The sequence below is a fragment of the Lynx rufus genome, unplaced genomic scaffold, assembly GCF_022079265.1.
Source record: "Lynx rufus isolate CCGP_SWC_20201006 ecotype Redwood Valley unplaced genomic scaffold, mLynRuf1.p SCAF_6, whole genome shotgun sequence".
In the NCBI taxonomy this organism is placed as follows: domain Eukaryota; kingdom Metazoa; phylum Chordata; class Mammalia; order Carnivora; family Felidae; genus Lynx; species Lynx rufus.
In genome coordinates, this window is record NW_025814878.1 from 144,324,031 (window position 1) to 144,342,816 (window position 18,786).

General features: G+C 44.1%; 1 protein-coding gene across 3 annotated transcripts in view; it reads left to right on the forward strand.

The window, feature by feature from the left end:
- Positions 1-18,786, forward strand: part of ZSCAN16 (zinc finger and SCAN domain containing 16) — a 29,515-nt gene that overhangs the window by 5,352 nt on the left and 5,377 nt on the right. The window contains exons 1-3 of one of the 3 annotated variants that reach the window (XM_047102046.1): positions 13,672-13,736; positions 13,908-14,539; positions 15,785-15,923. In XM_047102046.1, the coding sequence (XP_046958002.1) occupies positions 14,153-14,539; positions 15,785-15,923 (526 nt within the window). In that variant the 5' untranslated portion in view covers positions 13,672-13,736; positions 13,908-14,152. Of the gene's footprint in view, positions 1-5,507; positions 6,445-13,660; positions 14,540-15,784; positions 15,924-18,786 lie in introns of those variants that run through there. The other 2 variants (XM_047102047.1, XM_047102048.1) reach the window with 2 other exon arrangements.

Genomic DNA, 18,786 nt, shown 5'->3' on the forward strand with positions numbered 1-18,786 from the left:
GCGCTTTGTGTGTAGACTTTGTCTTTGCTTATCTGAAAACACCCTAATTTTGCCCTCCCTTTCTAATCCCAGTTTAGCTAGAGTAAAATTCGGAATGACAGGTTTTTTCCTCAGGTTTTGAAGGTACTGCTGGTCCTGCCGCTTCTAGCAGCTACTCTTCTAACTGCTGTAATTTGCTAGTGAAAGGCTCCTGTCAGTCTCAATGCTTTTGTAACATTTTTAGGAATTCCATCTTTTCTTATTAGTAGTGTTTACATTTACTCTTAACCTGTATAAGATGAAGTGTCACTAAAAAGTGTGTCCTGTTAGGGTTTTATTTTTACTCATCTTCCTTTGCCCATAAATGCCCTGTTGCTCTAAGGACCCTTGTTTTTCTTCAGTTCTGGAAAATTCTCCGCTATCAGTTCTTTAAATAATGTGGGTTTTTGTTTTTGTTTTATTCCTTACGTATTTTCTTCTGGAACTCCCAGAACACACTGGTTAGGACCTATTCATCATCTGTTCATTTTGCTTAACTGCTGTTTCACATATATTATGTCTTTGTCTCTGTGGTACATCCCAGGGGAGTCCTGTTATGTTGCAGTTTATTCTCTCGGACTCTGGTTTATCCACTTTTAAAATCTCTATCCAGTTTTTATACTGTCTACTCTTGTTCCATTTTTGCTGATTTTATTTCCTAACTCTGTGTTTATGTGATGTGGATACTATGACATCAGTTATCTGTTCTAGGGATCTTTAATCTTTTCAGGATTTTTGATGAGAATAATTTCATCTGGGTTGAATTCATGTTCCAAGTGATGACTTTGTTAATCATCTTTCCTAGCATTCCATTCACGTTTTGAAATTTTCGTGTCTGGGTCCATTTTGAGTTCCTTCCGATCTGCTTCACGCTCTCCCCTTCCTTAGCAATTCTCTCATTACCTGTGCCCCACTCCCACCCCAGAACCGGGGCTCCAGTGTCATGCAGGGAAACACAGACCATCAGTGTCATCACAGGTGTCCCCACAGGGTTGTTGGCCGCCGTGCTGTCCACGTGCTTGTGTGTGTGTCTGTGTCCCACCCAGACTCTGGCATGAGCTGTGAGCTAGAACCTGGCCCATGGCTTCAACTGTAGCTACCATTCTGTGGTTTTGTTCCCTTTCTGGTCCACAGAGATGTTTGTCTTGTCTTTTTAGCACACACTTGTCTTAGAGTAATTTTTATTTTTATCACTCCATGTATGTGAAGCTGAAGTGTGAAGTCGCTGTGTTGTCCTGACTAAAAAGCACACCATTTTCCCCAACCTTTTTTAGTGGGTTAGAAATTATGTTTCTGTACTATGCTTTTTCTTTTCCTTCTTTTTTTGTTTTGGCGTTTATTCATTTTTGAGAGACAGAAAGAGAACGTAAGCAGGGGTGGGGCAGAGAGAGAGGGAGACACAGAATCCAAAGCAGGTTCCAGGCTCTGAGCTGTCAGCACAGAGCCCGATGCAGGACTCAAACTCATGAACTGTGAGATCATGACCTGAGCTGAAATTAGATGCTTAACCGACTGAGCCACTCAGGTGCCCCACCTATGCTATGCTTTTTAATAATAATCCATAAGTTTTCTTCTCATGCTGATATGAATTTTAGTTCTATTATATGTGCAGTGATGTTTTGGATCTCATCTAGAGTACATTTTATATTTGCTTATGGCTTTAAAAGACCATGTTCTTGCATCAATGTGTACTTTGTGTAATTTTCCTTTGAATTCTGCACACAGATGTATCTAAGGTAGATGTAACATAAGGTTTTAAAGTGCCCCAAAACTTTACGATAACCACATATAACCAGTGACATGAGATTTTTGTTTTGTCACCCGTGTGGCAGGGTGGTCTGGTGAGTAATGATCGCAGGCCCTGGTCCTAAAAGGAGGCCCGGGAAAAGGCTCCTATCACTCTGGGCACCTTGCTTCTCTGCTCCACCTCATCTCTGGGTTTTTGCCCTTCATACGTGGATGCCCTGACCCCCATGACGACTGTCACCCTCCTCAGCAGGGGGCCAGTGAGAGATCTCACATCTACTGTTAGACCTTGGCTCCTTCCCACCCTGCTCCCAGAGTCTCCTTAGCTGACCCATTTGGGCACATTTGGCCAGTGCCTCTGCCTAGGGTTAGGTTTGCCCTTCACTCTGGGTCCTAAAATGGGGTTACTTTCACAGAGAATCTGCCTCGAGTGGGACAGTCTCACTGTTTTCCAGAAACTGTCAACCACTGAGGAAGTGGCCACATCTCCCACCCTGGAGGAGAGTGGTCATCGGGATGCTGCTTGAGGCACGTCTGTAGGAGACACAGGCAGGGCAGTTGTGGGAGCATGCCTTCCCTGGGTCAGGACGGTGGGAGAGTCTAGGTCTGTTACAAGACCCTTCTCTGTGTTGGTGACTATTTACCTGGGGCGTCTCAAATGACCCACAGAGCGGAGCTTCAGGATTGACAGACTCCCAGGTTTTGGGGTTTTCTTTTTGTTTTGTTTTTTTTAATTTAACTTCATTTTTTATTTTTTTAAAATTTACATCCAAATTAGTTAGTATATAGTGAAGCAATGATTTCAGTAGGTTCCTTAATGCCCCTTACCCATTTAGCCCATCCCCCCTCCCACAACCCCTCCAGCAACCCTCAGTTCTCCATATTTATGAGTCTCTTTTGTTTTGTCCCCCTCCCTGTTTTTATATTATTTTTATTTCCCTTCCCTTATGTTCCTCTGTTTTGTCTCTTAAAGTCCTCATACGAGTGAAGTCATAGGATTTTTGTCTTTCTCTGACTGACTAATTTCACTTAGCATAATACCCTCCAGTTCCATCCACGTAGTCGCAAATGGCAAGATTTCATTCTTTTTGATTGCCGAGTAATACTCCATTGTATGTACATACCACATTTTCTTTATCCATTCATCCATCGAAGGACATTTGGGCACTTTCCATACTTTGGCTATTGTTGATAGTGCTGCTGTAAACATTGGAATGCATGTGTCCCTTTGAAACAGCACACCTGTACCCCTTGGATAAATACCTAGTAGTGCGATTGCTGGGTCTTAGGATAGTTCTATTTTTAATATTTTGAGTAACCTCTATACTGTTTTCCAGAGTGGCCGCACCAGTTTGCAATCCGATCAACAGTGCAAAAGATATTCTTTCTCCACATCCTCGCCAACATCTGTTGTTGCCTGATTTGTTAATGTTAGCCGTTCTGACAGGTGTCAGGTGGCATCTCATTGTGGTTTTGATTTGTATTTCCCTGATGATGAGTGATGTTGAGCATTTTTTCATGTGTCGGTTGGCCATCTGGATGTCTTCTTTGGAAAAGCGGCTATTCATGTCTTTTGCCCTTTTCTTCACTGGATTATTTGTTTTTTGGGTGTTGAGTTTGATGAGTTCTTTATAGATTTTGTATACTAACTCTTTATCTGGTGTGTCATTTGCAAATATCTTCTCCCATTCTGTCGGTTGCCTTTTAGTTTTGCTGATTGTTTCCTTTGCTGTGCAGAAGCTTTTTATTTTGATGAGGTCCCAGTAGTTCCTTTTTGCTTTTGTTTCCCTTGCCTCCGGAGACATGTTGAGTAAGAATTTGCTGTGACCAAGATCCAAGAGGTTTTTGCCTGCTTTCTCCTCAAGGATTTTGATGGCTTCCTGTCTTACATTGAGGTCTTTCATCCACTTTGAGTTTATTTTTGTGTATGGTGTAAGAAAGTGGTCCAGGTTCATTCTTCTGCATGTCGCTGTCCAGTTTTCCCAGCACCACTTGCTGAAGAGACTGTCTTTATTCCATTGGATAGTCTTTCCTGCTTTGTCAAAGATTAGCTGCCCATACGTTTGTGGGTCCATTTCTGGGTTCTCTATTCTATTCCAATGATCTGAGTGTCTGTTCTTGTGCAGTACCATCCTGTCTTGATGATTACAGCTTTGTAGTAGAGCTTGAAGTCTGGGATTATGATGCTTCCTGCTTTGGTTTTATTTTTCAAGATCGCTTTGGCTATTTGGGGTCTTCTCTGGTTCCATACAAATTTTAGGATTATTTGTTCTAGCTCTGTGAAGAATGCTGGTGTTACTTTGATAGGGATCACGTTGAATATGTAGATTGCTTTGGGTAGTGTCGACATTTTAACAATATTTGTTCTTCCTATCCAGGAGCATGGAATCTTTTTCCATTTCCTTGTGTCTTCTTCAATTTCTTTCATCAGCTTTCTATAGTTTTCAGTGTATAGATTTTTCACCTCTTTGGTTAGATTTATTCTTAGGTATTTTATGGTTTTTGGTGCAACTGTAAATGGGATCGATTCCTTGATTTCTCTTTCTGTCATTTCATTGTTGATGTATAGGAATGCAACCGATTTCTGTGCATTGATTTTATATTCTGCAACTTTGCTGAATTCATGAATCAGTTCTTGCAGTTTTTTGGTGGAATCTTTTGGGTTTTCCATATAGAGTATCATGTCATCTGCGAAGAGTGAAAGTTTGTCCTCCTCCTGGCCGATTTGGATGCGTTTTATTTCTTTGTGTTGTCTGATTGCAGAGGTGAAGACTCCCAATACTATGTTGAATAACAGTGGCGAGAGTGGACGTCCCTGTCTTGTTCCTGACCTTAGGGGAGAGCTCTCAGTTTTTCCCATTTGGATGATATTAACGTTGGGTCCTTCATGTATGGCTTTTGTGATCTCGAGGTATGATCCTTCTATCCCTACTTTCTTGAGGGTTTTTATCCAGAAAGGATGCTGTATTTTGTCAAATGCTTTCTCTGCATGTATTGAGAGGATCATATGGTTCTTGTCATTTCTTTTATTGATGTGACGAGTCACGTTAATTGTTTTGAGGATATTGAACCAGCCCTGCATCCCAGGTATAAATCCCGCTTGGTCATGGTGAATACTTTTTTTTAATGTATTGTTGGATCCGGTTGGCTAATATCTTTTGAGGATTTTTGCATCCATGTTCATCAGGGCAGACTCCCAGGTTTTTCTTTGCAAGAAGAGTAGTCATGTCTTTGGGGCCACATCAGTTTCTGTCTGTCCCCACATGATAATATCCTATTGTGCCCCATATGTCCAGACATGCTTGTTCTGCGTATTTGGAAACAGGATACTTTTCTGTGCTCTGACCCCTCATTTTTCAGTACTCCAGGGGCCTTCAGGGCCCCCTGCATGGAGCTGCTTCTCAGCTCCACATCAGCACCGGCCCCCTGGCAGCTTCCCTCCTCTCACAGCCCTGTGCCTTCGTCCATCTCAACCCCACTTTGGCCTTCCCTCGGAACCCCCTGTCCTCTCAGATCCTCTTCTGTTGTTGACTTACGCCCCACTGACCATCTCCGTCTGCACAAGCCATGCCTGGCCAGTGCAGCCACTGCTGGTCCCTCTTCCTTTGCCTTCCCCCACTGTCTTCCTCACATGGTGTGGAACAATTGTGTTGGTAGAGTTAAGCCGTGTACTTGTAGTAGATGTGTTTAATTTTACTTCCTGTATGTTTCAGTGATGTTTGAAATCTCTCCTTTTGTTTCAGGTGACGTAATCGGAATTGAGAAAGGAGAATCGATTCAAAAGCAGGAGGTTACCATAGATACAGAGTCTCCAAAAAAGTCACCTGGCCAAATCAACGGAAAAGTCCCTCATTGTGAAGAAACCCAAGAACATGAAGGACAGACAAAGAGATATCAGAGAAATTCTTCAACCGAGAGAAGATATAAGTGTGACGAGTGTGGGAGAAGATTCACTCAAAACTCCAGCCTCATTAGACATAAGAGAATCCACACTGGAGACAGACCCTATTCATGTAACGTGTGTGGCAAAACTTTCATCCAGAGTTCCCAACTTATTGACCATCAGAGAATACATAACCGATTAAAACCGTATCAGTGTGATGAGTGTGGAAAAGCCTTTTATTACAGTTCACACCTTGTTCAGCATCAAAGGACCCACACTGGAGAAAAACCTTTCCAGTGCAGTGAGTGTGGGAAAGCCTTTCACTACAGCTCCGGCCTCGTTCGGCACCAGAGGACCCACACGGGAGAGAAGCCCTACCAGTGTCACGTCTGTGGAAAGGCTTTCTGTCTGAGCTCACACCTGATTCAGCACCAGCGCGTGCACACTGGGGAGAAGCCGTACCAGTGCAGCGAGTGTGGGAAAAGCTTCAGCCAGAGCTCAGGCCTCTTCCATCACCACAGGATCCACAGTGGGGAGAAGCCGTATGAATGTGATGAGTGTGGAAAGGCCTTCAGTCACAGCTCAGCCCTGGTTGGGCACCAGCGAATCCACAGTGGAGAGAGGCCCTACGAGTGTGACGTGTGCGGGAAGGCGTTCAGTTATAGCTCCCATCTTCTGGGACATCGAAGGATCCACACTGGGGAGAAGCCCTATGAGTGTGACGTGTGCGGGAAAGCTTTCCGGCGGAGCTCGCACCTCCTGGTACATCAGCGAATCCACATTGTAGAGAAGCCCTGGTGACGTCAGCAATGGTGCAGAATTATCCATCCGCACTTTCCTGCGGAACGTCAGATAGGGACGTCTCCGTGATGGAGAAGTAGGGAATTCTGTGGTCACCGTTGCGGTTTCCGCTGTCATTTGAAAATACTTCTGGAGGCTGAAAGAGGCAATCACCTGACAGCTTGCCAAACAAGCATGTCGTCTGATGACCTGGGACCTTGGAGGGGCTCGTTCCACATCCTCAGACTTTCCTCCTCGAAGCAGGGGCTCAGGAGATCTCTATAATCCGTTAGATATGTCCCCAGGGTGGTAGAGATGCTGCTGTTCCCTCCCCTGCCTCCTTTCCTCCCTATTTTCTTTGGAGTTGGAGTGATGATCTTGTCTGAAGTGTGAGTTTAGAGTTACTTGATTTACATTTTTAAAAATCCTGAATTTTTGGTTAGCTTGATAAAAGACCTCAGCCTATCGGTTGTCTACACTAAAAACATAAATACAAAAACCACTTTGTAATTTGGGATAAACGTTTGGGTGGGTAGGAAGGTTCCATGGGATGGAGCAGGAGGGTTGATCACACACATCCAGTGACCTTTCATATCTTCCACCAGAGATGTCAAACAGGCCAGGGCGCTGTATTTGGCCTGCATGTGCGTTTTTCCCACATAGTATGTTCTGTGATAACATGAAATTATTTCAACTTTTAAAAATCTGGAGATTTCACATCGAATCTGACTTTCCAGATTCTCTTACAAAAACGCATGATGTGGCAATACTAGATGCCACCTTCCCACGAGGCAGGAGTCGACTGGAGCAGATTATCACCCACTGCGGATGGACACAGTCCACTACCACACAGCGACCTGTGCTCCCTGACCACCCCCTGCTCCCCCTACCTGTGTGAGCCCTGCCCTGCTCTCCGGGCTTCTCAGGACCACCTTGCCACCAAAACACTGCACTTTAGCTTTAGGCGCTGGCCCCCAAGAAGATTTTCTCTGAAGAAAAGGCTTTCTGCTAACAAAAGCTTGAAGATTTACTATAAAAGATTTAAGGAGCATCTGGGTGGCTTAGTCAGTTAGACATCTGACTCATGATCTCCGCTCAGGTCTTGATCTCAGGGTAGGGAGTTCAAGCCCCTTCTTGGGCACTGCGCTGGGCATGAAGCCTACTTAAATAAATAAATTTAAAAATGTATACTTGAGCACCTGAAGGTAGAGGAAAGCCACGGTAAAATTTTCCTTAGAATGTACAGGTACTTATTGAAAGTCAACTGTGATGGCTTCTAGCCAGACCTGTGGAGACTAGTTCTTCCTGTGAGATGAAAACAGCATGCTGATGGGAGTCAACACTAATGTTGGAGTGAACAGGCTCAGGGCCCAAAGCAGAGGTGCAGCTGAGGGAGAGAAGCTCAAGATCTGAAGCCACAGGGGCGGCAAGGCCGTGGAATGAGGCCCAAATGGGAGAGTGGGAAGAAAAAGCTACGAATAAGGGAGGGTCAGGGATGAACAGGGAAAGAGAAAGGTCAGAGACACAAGAAAAACCAACCGCAAGCAAAGGCAGTGAAAACGTGGAAGACCTGGAGGCTGAAGCCCTCAGTATTAATCCACCCTTCATTTCTATGCCTTGGAGGTCAGATCCCTGATAATGAAAGACCCGTACCCAATCTCAGCTCACTGCGGTTTGTACTGCGACCCGGGCCCTGTGTGGGCCTCTGGGTGATGGGACACAGGACACCTGTGTCCTATGGAAAAGCCATGTTCTACGGCTTCTTAGCAAAGCCAGCCAAGCAGAAGGACTCTCCCCAGGAGAAGGAAGACATTCTTGGCCTCTCTGGGATGCGGGTGATTTGCCCATTCCTCCTAAAAAGGAAAAAGTGCGTTGTGAGATAGCAGTACCCATTTTATACTAAATGAATGATGTGGCAAAATGAAAAGTCCTTTGCAAACTGTGACAATCATGGCTGTTATTTGTTGGAACACCAGTTGTGTCCAGCATCTTGTATCTCATGTCAGCATCCCAACTCTTCTGTAAGGTACAATTTATTATCTTAAACAGTATGTAGATATGATTTATTCTTACGAAGGGCTTATAATAAAAGGAAAAGTTTTATGTTTAAATGTTAAACAGCCTATACAAGTATTTTTAAAATATAATATGTAAAACAGTCTTAAAATATTAAAAATTGGAAATAACAAAATATCAACAGTGTATTTAGGTCATGAAAAGGGAGTGATTCTCACCTTTCTACTCTGTATATTCCAGGTGAAAACATTAGAATTCATCATACACATGTGGTAAATACTTTTTAAAAATTAAAATATTACAGAATTGAGCCTTTCTGGAGATGATTCTTTGGTAGCTTTTTCTTTTTTTTTTTTTAAATTTTTTTTTTTCAACGTTTATTTATTTTTGGGACAGAGAGAGACAGAGCATGAACGGGGGAGGGGCAGAGAGAGAGGGAGACACAGAATCGGAAACAGGCTCCAGGCTCCGAGCCATCAGCCCAGAGCCTGACGCGGGGCTCGAACTCACGGACCGCGAGATCGTGACCTGGCTGAAGTCGGACGCCCAACCGTCTGCGCCACCCAGGCGCCCCTTTGGTAGCTTTTTTCAATTATTTCCCTTAGGATTGGTTTATTTAGGTTTTTCTACTTTTTTTTTTTTTTTTTAAGTAATCCCTACACCCACCGTGGGGCTCAAAACTGCATCGCTGAGATCAAGAGTCATATGCTCCACTGACTGAGCCAACAAGGTGCTCCTAGATTTTTCCACTACTTTTTTTTTTAAGTGTATTTATTTTGAGAGAGAGAGAGAGAGAGAGCCGTGCACATGAGTGGGGGAGGGGCAGAGAGAGACTGAGAATGCCAAGCAGGCTCCACACTGTCAGCACAGAGCCTGATTCAGGGCTTGAACTCAAGAACTGTGAGATCATGACCTGAGTCGAAATCAAGAGTCGGATGCTTAACTAGCAGCTACCCAGGCACCCTGATTTTTCTTCTTGAATAAATTTTGGAACTAAAGGTTCTTTCCCAGAAAATCCCCATCATTAAGATTTTTAAAATTTTGATAGCATACTTTCTTCTTCATCTGCTATTTGTTATTTACAATTTTTAAATTTTTTCTCTCAATTGGATTTACTATAGGTTTTTTGTTTTTAATGGGCTTGCTTACAAATAGTTCGTTTTTGGATCTATTAATGTCACTTTTTCTATTTTCTAATTCTTTTTATTTTTCTAAACTTTTATTTGGGGGTTTCTTTTTCTAATTCCTTGAATGCTCAGTGATGTGAGGAACAAAGGCAAAAAGGAAATGTAGTATGAAAATCCCTTTGGAAACTTCCTTTGTCTTTACCTCCCCGAACTCCCAAGTAGATAATCAATCTGTCTTCACAATCCCCGGGTGGCTCTTCCTGCCCGCAGGTCCGGTCCCCGTGCTATAATAAAACCACCTGTTTGTGCAGAAGATGTCTCAAGAATTCTTTCTTTACCACATCATTTTGTTCATTTATTTTCTCCCTTTTTAAATAATGAAAGCAAGTGAAAATATACACCCATAAAATACTGTTATTTTGAAGTAGTGTACTTGTGGGGCTCCTGGGTGGCTCAGTTGTTAAGCATCCAACTTTGGCTCAGGTCATGATCTCACCGTTCGTGGGTTCGAGCCCTGCATTGGGCTCTCTCCCATCAGCTCAGAGCCAGCTTCGGATCCTCTGTCTCTCTGCCCCTCCCTGCTCGCTTTCTCTGTTTCTCTCAAAAATAAATAAAAACATTTAATTAAATAATAAAATATTTTTAAAAAAGAAACCGTCTACTAGTGTTTTTGTGAGGTGTTTTTTTTGGGGGGACGGGGGAGGTGCGGTGGTAAATTTGGAAGATAGAAGTTTAAAAAAAAAAAAAGTTCAGGACCTGAAGCAGGGTTTGTATTTGGAACCCAGTGAGAGAATTTGATACATTAGATAAGGAGGGAGGGGCGCCTGGGTGGCGCAGTCGGTTAAGCGTCCGACTTCAGCCAGGTCACGATCTCGCGGTCCGTGAGTTCGAGCCCCGCGTCGGGCTCTGGGCTGATGGCTCGGAGCCTGGAGCCTGTTTCCGATTCTGTGTCTCCCTCTCTCTCTGCCCCTCCCCCGTTCATGCTCTGTCTCTCTCTGGCTCAAAAATAAATAAACGTAAAAAAAAAAAAATTTTAAAAATAAAAAAAAAAAGATAAGGAGGGAGAAACTCACTGAAGGGGGCAGCAGGGGATCGTGGAGCTTCCTCTGTAGTTTGAATTTGCTCATTTCTGCATCTCCTAAATGTCCCACCCTAGTGTATTTCATCACTTGTATCTGCCTTCAAAGCAAAGGGAAATTGGCTCTGTTCTTCATCTTAAAGGAATTACACCCTTTTACCAGATGACCTACCAGCCAAAGAATCTCATAGAGAAAAGGGATATCGGTGACATTCCCCAAACAGGAAAGTTGTAGGTTGTGAAGAACGAATGATGTTTTAAAATAATTCTTACCTGGTTACGCCAGCAGTAGTAAGTTTGTGTAGAAAGTTACAGTTTACAGGGATGCCTGCCTGGCTTTGTTGGTGGAGCTACAACTCTTGATCTCAGGGTCATGAGTTCAAGCCCCATGTTGGGTGTAGAGATTACTTAAAAATAAAATCTTTTGTTAAAATGTTACATTTTGGGGCGCCCGGGTGGCTCAGTCATTAAGCCTCTGACTTCAGCTCAGGTCATGATCTCCCAGTTCATGAATCCGAGTCCTGTGCCGACATTTCAGAGCCTGGACCCTGCTTCGGATTCTGTGTCTCCCTCTCTCTCTGCCCCTCCCTTGCTCACGCTGTCTCTCTCATTCTCTCAAAAATAAATAAACATTAAAAAAATGTTTAATAAAATACAATTTAAAAAATTTTTTCATAAAAAGTTACGTTTTACAGAAATATATAATGTATAAAATCAGGTTCCCTGTAAGTTTACCTGAAGTGATAATCACTGAGAACACAATTATTCTGTAAAAATAGTATTATATACTGTTTTGTAACTTACTTTTTTTACTCAATATGCCTTTGGTATCTTTGAGTTTTTAGCCTTTAAAAAGATTGGGCATATAAAAATTTAAATTCCCAAATGTGGACATTTGGGTTTCCCACTTCAAATAAACAATGTTTCTTAGTGTATATTTGAACATTTGTGTAAATATTTCTACATGAATAATTCCAAGAAACTCAGTTGCTGCATCAGGAGGTATGGACGTAGTAATTTTAAAAAGTCTTGTTTTCCAAAAATATACAAAGTAAGAATGCCTATATTTTCACATACTTTCCAATACTGAATATGACTAATCTTTCTGTCTTTAGTAATTTGAACAATTTAAGAAAAGTTTGTTATTGTTTTAATTTAAATTCTTTGTGAACTTGAGCTCCTTTTCATATTATTGTCTATTAATATTTGTGTTCTATAAATGTCTACTTAAGTTTGCCAATTTTTCTATTGGCTTGTTGATATTTTTCTGTGTGTGTGTGTGTGTGTGTGTGTGTGTGTGTGTGTGTATGTAAGAGGTCTGTGTGTTTTAGGAAAATCAGTCCTGTGTCTTTTAGATGGCTGGCATATGTTACTCTGGCTTAGTTTTTATTTTCTTCATTTGAAATTGCAAATTTTAACATCGCCAGTTACATTCGTCTTTTCCTTTATGAGTTTTCAGTTATATGTCTTTAAGGGTTTTATGCCATGCTCAGAACCATCCCCACTCCAAGGTAGTAATAGCTTTTGAACGGATCTCCCTGCTTCTGCCCTCGTCCAATCCCCTTCACTTACAAGTTTATTTTTAACACGGTAGTCTTTTCAGTAACTGTATCTGAACATGTTACTCCTCTTCTCAGAAATTCTGAATGGCTTCCCAAGAGTAAAAAGCAAGATCCTTGAACTCACCCAAGACCCTCATTTCTCTCCCTCTCTCTACTCCCAACACCCTTTTCTTCCCTTAGTTTTGGACACATAAGCCTCCTCCCTGTGCCTAGAATATTTCAAACACACTCCACTCCAGCCTGAGCATTTGCTATCCTCTCCCTGAAACGAATTTACCCTGATGACACACTCACCCATCTCCCTCAATCTTTGCTTAAATGCCAATGTACTAGTGAGGTCCTCCGTGTCCACCCTACTTGAAATTGCATTACTTGTTTCTCCCTCCAAACTTCATATTTCCTTTATTTTCTCCTTGGCAGTAACATCCACCATCTAATACACTATACGTTTTTCTCATTTTTTTTATTGCCTGCCTCCCTACCTCATATGTACAAGCACACACACACTAAATTATAAAATCCATGAAGGCAAGGGCATTATCTTCTGTTATAGTTACAGCTTCCAGAACAGTGCCAGGCATAGTAGGTGAATACTCAGGGTTTGTATAAGAAAGGGAAAGAGGGAAAAACAAAAAACAAAAAACAACAACGATGCATTTCTAACCCAAGAGATTAGCAAACATCGAAATATTTTACAAGATTATATGGCCAAATATAAGTAAACCAGAACATCTCTAGTAGGTTTCATGACTGGTAATGTTACCAGTTACAGAAGTACGAATACCCTTCCTCTATACTCCACTAATTCTACTTCTAGGAATATATACTATGGAAATAACCTTACACATGAGACAGAAGTATGTTTACAGTAACTTATTGCAGCAGCGTTTGTAAAACAAAAGATTGGAAACAACCTACATGACTATCAACGGGGTAATTATTAATAAACGACGGCACATACGACCAATTGAGTACAATGCAATTGCTTAAATAGAGGAGGAAAAGAAAAGGGGAAGGGGAAGGGGAAGGGGAGGGGAGGGGAGGGGAGGGAAGGGGAGGGAAGGGAAGGGAAGGGAAAGAAAAAAGCAAGCCGGAGGCTGCAGGAAGCCCTTTATGAACAATCTCCAGTATTAGTTGGTAGGAGACAAGCGAGGGGAACATGCACCTGCCGGATGCGTCTACCCACCCGTGCGCGTGTCCCGAAAAACACTGTCAAACTAAATGCTGGAGAACACTCTTCTTAAATACTGAACGATGTGAATGCATTGTTTTTTCATACCACGTATTTAATAAGTGAACCTAAAAAGCACTGGCAGGACGCGCCGCGGGCCCCTCCCAGGGCCCGCTGGTCCGCCAGGCCCTCCCCGGAAGGCGGGCAGGGAGGTGCGGCCGCCGCCACAGAGGCACGGCTGCCTAGAGCGGCCGGAAGTGCCCGTGGCCGACGCCATTGGCCGGCCGGGTTCCAGCCTTTGTTCCGGGCCGCCGGGAGACCGCGGTGGCGGTCCCCGTGCGTGTGCGCGGGCGAGGTGAGTCCGCCCTGGCTCCTGGGTCCTGTGCGGGGAAGGGGCCGGGGGCGGGCGGGTCCCCACAGCCGCGGAGCCCCGAGCGGCGTGTGTTTCGCGGCGGCTTGTGCAGCCGCCGTGCGTGCTCCCGGGTAACCTGTACGCAACCCGGTGAGCAGCGCGACCTTCGTGCAGGTGAGCACCTGTGGCTCCGGGCTGCGTAAGCAGCGTCCGCTGCCCCGGAGCCCCGGAGAGAGGACAGCCCCGCTCGGTGCGCGTCCGCGCAGCCTTCGAGGGCGCCGGCCGCCCGGGGTAGCGTGGCTTTGCGCTCGCTGCACCTTCCGTCGTTTCTCCGCCTCCAACTTTCTCTCCGAAACAAGCTTCCCAGAGACCGGCCTTGAATCCGCCCCAGAGACGATTATCCTCCAGCACAGCCCAGAATGGCCGCAGCCCTGGAACCCGAGGGACAAAGAGGACTTGGGGTAGTGAAGGCGGAAGACCGTTACCGGGGACGGGACCCCGGCCCACAAAACTACAGCCCCCGCAAGAGGGAAGTGTTCCGGCAGCACTTCAGGAGGCTCTGCTATCGGGATGCACCCGGGCCCAGGGAGGCTCTCACCCGGCTGTGGGAGCTGTGCCGCCGGTGGCTGAGGCCGGAGTGCCACACCAAGGAGCAGATTTTAGACCTGCTGGTGCTGGAGCAGTTCCTGAGCATTCTTCCCAGGGACCTGCAGCAGTGGGTGCAGGCGCACCATCCAAACACTGGGGAGGAGGCGGTGAGCGTGCTGGAGGACCTGGAGAGAGAGCTGGATGAGCCTCAGAAGCAGGTGGGAAGGGGACAGTGCCCAGGCTGTGAGAGATGAGGGTGTATGCACCGAGCCAAAGCAGAAAAGGCATGGGAAAGGACACCTGAAGGTATTGCATGTGTTATCCTAGAGGAGAACAAGGCTTAGGGAGGGACCTGGCTGCCGATGTCGAATAACTCAAGTGTAGTTCAGTAAAGACGCTGGGGACGGATTCCGAATCAGTTTGAAAGGCAAATAGGTATCAGAGGTAAAGAAGTCTCCAAAATTCACAGCTAACTATTAAGAAATGGGCTACCTGGTAATAAATTTTTTTTTTTAATGAGAAAACCCTCTCTTTTCATAGGAAAATAGTTAAGGGGGGTTCAAGTAGATGTCAAGAATGTTACAGAACAGCACTGTCCAATAGAATTATACTGTGAGCCACATGTGTAAAGTTTTCTAGTAGCTACATTTTAAAAAATGAAACCAAATGAAATTAAATATATTTAACCCAAAGCGGGACGCCGGGTGGCTCAGTCAGTTAAGCATCCGACTTTGGCTCAGGTCATAATAACCTGGTTGGTGATTTAGAGCATCGGAGCCTGCTTCAGATTCTGTCTCCGTCTCTCTGCCCCTCCCCGGCTCACACTCTGTCTCTTTCTCAAAAATAAATACTAAAAAACCATGTATATGTATACGTGTATGTGTGTATACATGTATATATATGTGTGTGTGTGTATATATATATATATATGTATATACACACACATATATATACACTTTTATATATATGTAATCTTATATTTAATAATATATATACTTATCCCAAAGTAATCGTGTAGATACTATAAAAAATGAGCTATTTTACATTCTTTTTTGTATTACTTTCAAAATTCATTGTGTATTTTACCCTTTGCGTATCTCAGTTCCTGCTAACTACATTTCAAGTGTTCAGTAAGCACGTTGTGCTTGTGGCTATCATATTGGACAAAGGAGTTAGAGAAGTGCCCCTGTTCGGTAGAAGTTGGGCTAGATAATTTTTAAGATTCTTTCCAAATCCCAAGATTGTGATCCTGCACTTCTGCGGGTCCTTGTGAGAATCTCACTCTCCAGTGGCCTGAAGTACAGAGATTAGTCATTTGTTGCCATTTGCAATTGAATGAGAATTTTTCCCTTTTGTGTTCCTGTCCCTGGCAAATGCTTCTTTTGATCTTTTCTCTAAAGGTCTTTAAGTTCTTTCACAAAATCTGCCTTTTACCAGCCCAGTCAATGTTTCATTGTCTCCAGGTCCCAGCCAATTCAGAAAGACAGGACACGCTCTTGGACACGTTGGCCCCCTTGGGAAGGCCCCATGAGTCACTGACTGTCCGGCTCCATCCCGAGAAGAACCACGAGGAGCAGGAATCTGGGGATCCCCAGAGGAATGGTAAGGAGCAAGACTTTATGTGTGTGAGGGAAGATGTGGTTCCTTGTGTTGGACAGGAACTTTCTCACTCCGATCTTCTCCTTTTCGAGTTTTCCTGTTTGTCCTCCACCTCACTCTGGAAGATTTTACCTCCCTTCCTAGTGTTGCCTTATCGTGGAAAGAACTATGAAAATTTACTTTTTCATTAGACTTAAAAGCTGCTACTTGGCCCAGTGGATGGGGGATGGAATTTAAATACTCATTCAAGTTAATAACACCTTACATTTCTGGGGCACCTGGGTGGCTAGGTCAGTTAAGCGTCCAACTCTTGATTTTAGCTCAGGTCATGATCTCATAGTTCATGGGATCAAGCACTGCTCAGGGCTCAGAGCCTGTTTGGGATTCTCTCTCTCTGCCCCTGTCCCCTGCTCATGCTCACTCGCGCGCGCGCTCTCTCTCTCTCTCTCTTAAAATAAACAAACACTTTAATAATAAATATTATCTTAAATATCTATCTGTTATTATTCCAGTTCTGAATTCTCTTAAATTTACATTTTGAGCAGGAGAATTTGTATGACACTCTGTATTAGTCTAGTAGAGCTCCTGAAACAGAATACCACCATTTCTGTGTGACTTAAACACAGAAACTTATTTTCTCACCGTTCTGGAAGTCCAAATCAAGGTGTCAGCGGGCCTGGTTTCTGGTGAGGCCTCCCTCCTTGACTCACAGACTTGCTGTGTCTTTACGTGGCCTTTTCTGTGTGCATGTGTACTATTGGCATCTCTTCCTCCTATGTTTATTTTTAATGTTTTTATTTATTTTTGACAGAGACAGAGCATGAGTGGGGGAGGGGCTGAGAGAGAGGCAGACACAGAATTCGAGGCAGGCTCCAGGCTCTGAGCCGTCAGCACAGAGCCCGACGTGGGGCTCGAACTCACGGACCGCGAGATCATGACCTGAGCCAAAGTCGGACGCTCAACCGACTGAGCCACCCAGGTGCCCCTTAATTACTTTTTTTTAAGTTTATTTATTCATTTTGAGAGAGGGAGCATGAGCAAGTGGGGGAGGAGCAGAGAGAGAAGGAGACAGAATCCCAAGCAGGATCTGCACTGTCAGCATGGAGCCCGATGTGCGGCTCAGACCCAGGGACCGTGAGATCATGACCTGAGCTGAAATCAAGAGTCAGACGCTCGGGGTGCCTGGGTGGCTCAGTCGGTTAAGCGTCCGACTTCGGCTCAGGTCGTGATCTCCCGGTCCGTGAGTTCAAGCCCCACATCGGGCTCTGTGCTGACAGCTCAGAACCTGGAGCCTGCTTCTGATTCTGTGTCTCCCTCTCTCTCTGACCCTCCCCCCGTTCATGCTCTGTCTCTCTTTGTGTCTAAAATAAATAAACGTTAAAAAAAAAAAAATTAAAATTAAAAAAAAAAAAGAGAGACGCTCAACCGACTGAGCCTCCCTGGCACCCAAAAGTAAACAAACTTTAAATCCCAGTTTTGCCCAAACACTGGAGTTGTTTTTTTGTTTTTTTCTCAATGCTCTCTGTCCTTTCTCAAGAGGCTCTTCCCACCTGGCGCAGTATTTATACTCCAGTCTGTTACGGATTCATTCTCGCTGCTATAAATTTTACCAGTATGGTTTTCTCATTCTCTAGGCACCCTGCCAGGTGATTTGTCTAATCTGAAAAATGATTTTAAGCGAAGATCTTTCTAGCTGATACCTGGAAAGATGGCATTCAATTATGTATAACTTAGAAGAGTCTCTTAGTGCTTTCGAGTGTAGTGTTGGATATTAGTTAGCTTTGAAGGTGAGACCGAGACTTCCTCTTCTGTTCATTCTTCTTTTATAAACGTTGTTGAGCAGCTGCGGTATGCCAGGGGCCATGCTAGATGTTAGGAATACAAGGGTGAGACTCCTCTTCAAGAAACAGAGAAGTGAGCAATTATGCTATAACCTGCCCAAAACAGGACAGCTGTCCCTGTGGTTGGCCTGCAGGAGTATCAGAGTGGGTTTGCTTGAGCTGAGATGGTCACATGGGTGGGAAGGGGAGCATCCCAGGCAGAGAGAACAGTGTGGGGGGTGGGGAAGCAGCATGAAAGCAGCTTTCTAAGAACAACAGTTGCTGTGAGGTGTTTTTGATTTTGATGAAGAGAATTTTGTAGAAGGGAAAAATGCAAGGCCAATGGTGAAAGTTCCTGGATACCATGCTGAGGAACAGAACTTCATCCTATCAGAGATGGAGGTCTGTTACATTAAATAGAGAAGTGGGTGACACAGATTTGAGTTTTTATTTATTTATTTATTTTTAATTTTTTTTACATTTATTTATTTTTTGAGAGACCTAGAGAGACAGAGCACCAGTTGGGGAGGGGCAGAGAGAGGAGACACAGAATCCGAGGCAGGCTCCAGGCTCCAAGCTATCAGCACAGAGCCTGACGCGGGGCTCAGACTCACAAACCGTGAGATCATGACCTGAGCTGAAGTCGGATGCCTAACCAACTGAGCCACCCAGGCGCCCCAGATTTGAGTTTTTAAAAATCACTTATCAGTGATCCTACTTTTTTTTAAGTTACAAAGGAAAACATTGGAATGATACCTCCAAATGTAGTCAAAGATTATTTGAAGCTAATGAAATCACAAGTGACATATTCTTCTCTATTTTCCAAAACCTGTAAGTGAATGAGCGCACAACTGTAGTAAGGAGAAAAGATATAAACACAGGGCAGGGTGAGGGGAGACCACTTTCAGATATAGAGCATGGTAGACTAAGGCTGGAGAGAGGAAGGAGGAAATTCAAGAGATCCATATTATTCATTTATTAGTGAACATATCTGACTGGATATTGGTGGTGGGGGACTGTTATAATAAAACCAAAGTTTACGACTT